The sequence below is a fragment of the Tupaia chinensis genome, unplaced genomic scaffold (assembly GCF_000334495.1).
Source record: "Tupaia chinensis unplaced genomic scaffold, TupChi_1.0 Scaffold000335_1, whole genome shotgun sequence".
In the NCBI taxonomy this organism is placed as follows: Eukaryota; Metazoa; Chordata; class Mammalia; order Scandentia; family Tupaiidae; genus Tupaia; species Tupaia belangeri.
This window is the reverse complement of record NW_006159829.1, coordinates 4,081,826-4,089,390: the sequence shown is the minus strand read 5'-3', so window position 1 is coordinate 4,089,390 and position 7,565 is coordinate 4,081,826. Positions and strand designations below refer to the sequence as shown.

The following is a 7,565-nucleotide window of genomic DNA, read 5'->3' as shown; positions in this document are numbered from 1 at the left end:
TGACGTATGTAAGCATAAGTTGCAGAAAATGTCTGTCATGTTTGTGGTTGAAATAAGTCCCAGGAGGAGAAAACACTGCACAGAGGGACAGCCGACAGCACAGTGTGACGTGGGACATGCGACGAGAGAAGTGGAATGACGTATGTAAGCATAAGTTGCAGAAAATGCCTGTCATGTTTGTGGTAGTCGGACCAGGACAGCAGGGTGATGGCTGTTTTTCATTATTTTTCAGATATAATGACATAAAATGAAATTACTTCATAATGAAAAATAATCTTACAAAAACAGAGGAACATGTACAGCAGGAGACAGAATGGGCTGAGCTCTGAGAGAGCATCTGGGCCTTGGCTCAGAGCAGGAGGCCAAGGCCCAGCTCTTAGAACACTTCCCCTAGCCCTTACGAAACCCAGTGGATGGGCATGGGATACGGGGGCTGAGGACCCAGAGCCAGCTGCTGTTTGAGAAGGAGGTGGGTGGGCTTGCAGTCCTCAGTTCCACCCAGCTGGGCCGCGAGTAGCCCGTGGCATTAGCATAGGTAAGAACGTGATCTGAGGGTTCTTCCACTACAAGCCAGTGCGTGGTTAGGAATGGACAGCCACCCTGAGCTCCCCCTCAGCATGCCGGCCACTATGGCTAAGCACGTGGAAGAGCCTCAGCCTAGGCCAGTCCCCACCTGGTGAATGAGGCTCAAATGCAGACCTCCAAGGCCACAGCAACCACTACCGACCATCCTTGTTTGAGTTGGGGCAGCTGAGGAACAGAGAAGTTCCATAACTTGCCGAATACAAGATTGTTGGAAAAGTCATGACACATTTTTGCATAGAAAAATATGTCAACAACCCAATAGATGTATTTTCAGTTTATGGCAGCAACCATGACCTTTGGAATTCAAATCTGGGGCTCTTTAAAAGTCTCTCTGGACAGGAAATGCCAAACTCTTGTGTCCGTGGACAGGATCGATGGCAAGGCAGCGACACCCATGCCACATTTGTCCCAGCACAGCTTACCTTTTGGGTAGGGAATTAATACACTGTCTGCATTGTGCTTTGCCTGTCATATGCACACCTTCACGTATACCCCTGTGTGCACACGCATGCGCGCACACACACACACACATAGACATGTACATGGTCCAGTCACCCTCTCCCTCTTTTCCATGGAAGACTGTATTGATCAATTGATGTAAACTGTAAATACCTTTTCTCCTCGAATTCCCTTTTCACCCCGTTCTCCTTGGAGACCCTGGTGGAAACAGAAGAGGCAGTGACATCACAGCCCAGTCTAGCTTCTTTGTGCTTTCCCTCTTCGGCCCATGGAGAGACTGCCAGGAAGCTCTGTCCGAGAGCAGAGGGGCTCACTCATACCCCCAGGCCAAGCCACTTCCAGGGGAATACAGGAACCCCTGCATCTGGTCCCCTGGCCTGGCCATCCAGACCTCATGGCCACAGGTTGGGACATATCCTGGCTTCTGTATTCAACTGGTCACTGGCTGAAATGTGGCCCGAAGTTTTTCACTAGTGCCACCTGGCATCTGCTATTCAGTCATGATTGTGGATTCCAGGAAGGAGACTGAACACTGAACCAAGATCTGGGATCACTTTACATCACATCCCTCCACTCCCACCGGGTCACTGCCCTGTCCCTGAATCCACTCAAACAGGCGCACTGCTATAAACGTCTCCCTCTTTATGCTCAGACTCCATAAAACACCAGCCAGGATGAGGCGTCTCTGAGCACACCATCTCAAATACAATGACCCTACCTCACTCCCATTTCTGCCATCACTCTCTGGCTTCTAAACTACTCTTACTAAGGAGCACAGGGGCTCCCCAGGCAGGGCCTCCAGGTGTGGCCAGCAGTTCAGAGCAGGGTCTTGTCAAATGTGTAAATGTGTCTAGTGGAATACGTGAACTCCCTGTGTGGTTGCCCCCTCTCCCTCCTCTCCTTTGTAGAAGGGTCCCTTGGAGCTCTGTGGAAAGGACGTTAAAGACAGTAGATACTGCCTGCAACTACTCGTTACTTACAGAAACAGCACAGTTGTCTTCAGCCTAGAGAACACAGGGCCAAAGCCACACAAAGCTGTCCTGAAGGGCAAAGCTCTGCAAGCCCACTCTGGCCGTGGATGCCCGCGCCATTTTAATTCCCTCCAAATACTTTGCTTAGACATAGATCAGAAGTCTCCAATGCTCTTGAGGCAGTGCATGCTGCTTTGAAAATGACCTTTCACACTGCTTCTTTCCTTTGGGGATAATCTCAGATCTTTCTTATGAACAGAGTTAGATGCCCAAGAAGGCCCTTTGCTCCCGACATGCCTCATGGATTTGCTTACCCCTTCATGAACTAGAAACACTGAAACTGTTTATGCCTGGCTTGCTCTAGGGCAGGGACATTCATGGCAATCCACCTGCTCCCGGGAGTGGAGGACTGGCCAGGTTGGTTACACTGGCTCCTTTAGACCAAAAGTTGGTGCTGTTGTAGAATGCAGATTCCTGAGCTCTTTCCTGCTGTGTCATCTGGAAATGGGTCCCCAGGAACGTGCACTCAAACCTGTCCATCAGGTGAAAATGAAGTGCCATGTACTTAAAAATTTCATCTAAGAGAAGAGAGCCCACACCAGCATCGGGACGTGCAAACCAGGTCCTGGTCGTGCAGGAGCAGGCAGAGGGCCTGCCAGGGAGCCTGGCTCCTGATTCTCCGGGAGGAAACTCCTTCCAGACCAGCGCCTTTACTTACAGGAGCACCAACGTGTCCAGGAGGTCCGGGGAGTCCAGGTGGTCCTTGGGGGCCCTGCAGAAGAGTGTTCACAAATGAAAGGTTTCAGGGTGGGAATGAAAGGAAGGAGCTGGAGCGCCGCTCAGTCAGTAGTTGTGCTTGGCAGTGAGACCCACTGCTGTCTCCTGTTCACGCCAAGTCTCAGAGTGGATAACCCCTGGCCCTAGCTTCCCCTCCTCAGTTTGGAGCCCATGCCATCTGCTGCCTGGAGGAATGGGTGGATTCACACCTAGATCCACTCGACTTCAAAGGACACAAAGCAGTGTGGTTCTGAACACTCCTGAGGCCAGACCTTTAATTCCTATTCCCCCTTGCCCTGGGTCGTTGGCTCTCCTGTAATCTGCCCTGGGTACAGCCACAGCTTCTGAAACAGCATGGCTGAATCCTGTGCTTGGTCACAAGGTTGGTGCAGCCTGAATGGGGCCTAACGAAGAGCCCAGCCAAAGCCTGCAAAGCCCAGAGCTTCTTCATGACCCAGACCACAAATCGCTATAGACCTTGAGCAACTAAAGAGGAGATAACCAAGTCTGCTAGGGTGAGAATGTGCACTTTCTTGGCCAAAGGCATCTCATCTCTTATAGCCTGTCCTCCTGCAACGACATTATTATCCACAAGGAAAAGCACACGCATATGTGTGCACACACACGGGCAAATGAGGTTTCAAGAAGCTCATGACAAAATGAAATTAATGTATGAGTTTATTTTGGTATAAAAAATGTTGAAATCTGTGCAGAATTTTTGTATCATTTCTAATATTAAGTTTTCACAATATGCATTTTTCCTTGAACTTTTCAAAGACTCCTCATTTGAATACATATTACTGTTTGACTGAAAAGCAAATGAATCCAGAAATAACCCCCAAACATACAACCAACTGATGTCTGACGAAGGGCACACGACAACCCAGCAGGGAAAAGAAAATCTCGTTAGTACATGGTGCAGACAACCTGAACACTCACCTGCAGAAAAGTGAAACTGGACCCCCATCTCTCACCTCTAACAATAATCCACTCAAAATGGATCAAAGATCTAAACATAAAACTTCAAATGATAAAACTACTGGCGGAAAACACAGGGGAGACTAGGAGACACTGGAGTAGGCAAAGACATCATAAATAAGACTCCCAAGGCACAGGCTATAATCCCCAAAATAGACAAGTGGGACTACATCAGGCCTAAAAGATTTGCACAGCAAAATAAACAATAATTAGAGTGAAGAGACAGCCCTCAGAATGGAAAAGTATATTTGCATATCAGATGAGGGACTGATAACCAGAATATACAGGGAACTCAAGCAGCTTACCCGCAAAAAAATAAATGATCCAACTAAAAAGTAGGCAAATGAGCTGAACAGATAACTCTCTAGGAAAGACACACAAAAGAGCAAAGAGCATATGAAAAAATGCTCAATATCCCTTCAGCCACATCTCTAGATACGGCAACGAGGCACCACTTTACCTTCACCTCAGTCAGAATGGCTATGATTAAAAAAAAAAAAAAAAGATAAGAGCTGGTGAGGCGAGGCCATGGTGGAACAGGAGCCCTCCTACACGGTTGGAGGAAAACACTCAGTTGGAAAAGTACGTGTACATCCAGGGTTACTGCAGCATTATTCACGATTGCTAAGACGGAATTAGCCCAAATGCTCAAAAGCAGATGAACGGATTGGAAAAAAGTGGCAGATACATGCTATGGAATAGTACTGAGCCATAAAGAACAACGGACCCCTGACATTTGATACAAAATGGAGCAGCATGGAAAGTTTAACGCAAAGTGGAGCAAGTCAGATGTGAAAGACGGGCATGGCACGTCCTCGCTTACTGTACACCACGCACCTGCATTCTGTGGCAGGAACTGAAAGGCTGGGTGGGGTAATAGCAGGGAGGCCAACTGCAGATACTAGAAACAGTACAGGAGGGAGTAGGTAACGGGGTGGGGAATCACTGAACAGAAACAAAACCGGAAAGTTTTCTGTTGATTATGTGCATGGTAACATCTATGACTTGACTGATATGCACTGTATTCACACTAGAAAAAACATTTTCAACGGTGTAAAGATGTATAATGATTAAATGTAAATAAACATATATTTTTAAAATGAAAAACAAATGTGAAAACAAGTAAAATTAGAAATAACCTTCAGAGGACCAGCAGATGGCGTAATGGTTATATCGTTGGACTCCCACATAGTCAACTGTGGTCCAAGTCCCAGACCTGGCAGCTTATTTTCTCATTTTTCCATCTCTCTCTCTCACTCTGTTCCTCTCTGGTCAAATTTAAATAAATACAGTTAAATAAAAATTTTTTTTTTTGGAGAGGTTTTTGCTATAGGGCATGTGCGCTCGCCAGACAGACAGAGAGAGACATAAAGACAGAAAGCACAGAAAGCGAGAAATCACCCCCCAGGGGGGATGGTCACGCTGCAATCCCTTCTCCTACATTCTCCTCTCTCGGGATCTTGGGCACGCACGCACACGCACCCAGCGTGAGTTGTAAGCCACCGGGTCTGGGATGCGAACCGCGGTCGACTACGTGGGAGTTCAGCAACATAGCCATTACACTAACTGCTGGTTCCCAATAAAATAAGTCTTTATTATAACCTTCAGGACCATAAATAGAAGGAAAGTTATATAAATTACAGGCACCCCTGTCATGGAATGCCGTGTGTAGACTAAGATAATGGGCAGGGCCTGGCATCTGGACGTGCAAAGATGTCTCTGCTCTCGTTACATGAAAAAGATAAATGACCAAGTATGTTTGACCCATTTTTACGAGAACTGAGGAAGCTTCATGTCTTGTGCGCAGACACATGCCAACGTGCACACAGCTATGGCAGACGAAGCCAGGCACCTGTAAGATCTGCTCTACCCTAAACATGGGTTTTGAGCCAGGACAAGAGACCTGGGGACGTGAGGCGAGTGTGGCTCACAATGGCACTTACCCGCATGCCCACCTCACCAGGCAGCCCCGGTTCGCCCAGCTCTCCTGGCTCCCCCTGCACACACAAAACAGCACAAGGTCAGCCTGGCAGGAGCACCAGCCCCAAATCTCCAGGAACCCCTTCCCTGCACCCTAGAACTCATCACAGAAACAAGGCAGGCACAGTGGCCAGGAGCCAAGGCTCCCTGGAAACTCCTTCTACAAGCAGAGGAGCCAAGCTTCACTACACACAGAATTAGTTCAACCCCACTCATTTCTGCCGACAAGATTAAATGTGTGCAGAGCTGGGACGAAGCACAGCGACTGGGGTGTGATGCCGCTGTCTTCATGGAGAAGATGTTGGCAACCTGGATGGGAGGGTTCTCTCTCTCTCTCTCCTGGACCCCAGGACCTCGGATCCCTGTTCATAAATGTACAGGTGCTCACAAGTCATGGTCCTGCTATGAGACTTGATCATACATGGCTGACGAAGGAAAGGGAACAGAGGCGGAGGACCCAGGACCGATGTCTCTTTGGGTTCTCAGTGGAGGAGAACGCCCCTCCTTCCCCAAGGCGGACTGACCACTTGAGCTGAGACGACTTTTGGCTGCTCTGGTTTCTGGAGCCAGTCCCAGATGGGAGGCAGGTGGGAAGAAGAGGACCGGAGCAGAGCTGGCTGGCTTGCCGGGCAAGTACTACGTGGGCCTCATACTGACTCCCTTAGTTATGAAGCAGGGACTCGGGGACATCCCTGCCTCACTGGAGCCAGTTCCAAGGCTAGGATTTGGGAATAATAAGACCCCCTTTGTAGGGCTGCTTGTCAACCAAGTGCAAAAATATCTCCCAAGGACATACAGTAATGCCCAGGGTGCAATGGCTACTGGTGCTTTTGTCACTATCTGGCCCAACTGCAAAGGTCTGGGAAGATCGTCGCGTAAAGGGCCCCCTGCTCAGGCCTGACCACTGTGCTCGAGGACACAGGAGGTCTGGTCAGGGCCGCCAGCGAGCAGGCATAGGACTTACTCTCACGCCTTTGCTGCCGTCTCTCCCAGGCAGGCCTGGTGGGCCCATGGAACCCTAGGACAAAAAGAAGAACAATTAACAAAGGATGAGGACAATGACACTGAGACAGGCTCTCGGAATGCTGGCGAAGTGCAGAAAGTGTCCAGCAGGAAGCAACAGTCAAGACTATGCTTCTCAAAAGGCGATCCACCCACCTGCAGTCTGGGCATCCCCTGGGAGGGTGTGAGAAATGCAGGCTGCAGGCTTCAGTCTTGGCCTCTAGCCCAGGGTTCCCCAGTGATCTCTGTGAACCTGACAGTGTGGGTGAGAAGCTCTGGTCCACAGCCCTCGCCAGCTCGGGGCCGGGCCCTTCCTCGCCCTGGGAGGAAGTAACGCAGAGGGTCGGGCTGGAGCAGTTCTCAGCTTTGGCAGCTCAGACCTTGTGCTAGAAAGTCTGTGCTGTGGGCATGCTGTGCCCGGGGGAGGCTTAGCAGCACCCTCAGATGCCAGGAGCACCCCCAGTGTGCCACCCAAAGTGTCACCAGGTATGTCTGCTGGAAGGCAAAATCACACCGAGCTGAAAACAGGTATCTATTTCTTTTTAAGCTAAGACGAACTTTATTCTAATAAGTCTCCTGCAGACATATGTGACAAGCCAACACATGGAGCGGCTGAGGGGGCAAATGGGGACCTGGACTCGCTCATCCCCATTCCTCCTCTACACGCTTCCTCAGGGAGAGCTTGGGGGCTCTTCCACAAAGAACTCCAGAATTTCTTAACTCCTTCCAGCACCAACACCTGTTTTGTTGTTGTTGTTCTTTTTTTTTTTTTTTTTTTTGCCAGGGGGGTTATGTGACCCCCGAGAGAGAGGG

General features: G+C 49.4%; 1 protein-coding gene across 1 annotated transcript in view; it reads right to left on the bottom strand.

The window, feature by feature from the left end:
• COL22A1 (collagen type XXII alpha 1 chain) overlaps positions 1-7,565 on the bottom strand; it is a 272,600-nt gene that overhangs the window by 183,232 nt on the left and 81,803 nt on the right. Inside the window, exons 13-16 of the mRNA XM_027773278.1 lie at positions 6,715-6,768; positions 5,714-5,767; positions 2,734-2,787; positions 1,198-1,242 (exon numbers count right to left, since the gene is read on the bottom strand). Coding sequence (XP_027629079.1) covers positions 1,198-1,242; positions 2,734-2,787; positions 5,714-5,767; positions 6,715-6,768 — 207 coding nt within the window. The remainder of the gene's footprint in view (positions 1-1,197; positions 1,243-2,733; positions 2,788-5,713; positions 5,768-6,714; positions 6,769-7,565) is intronic.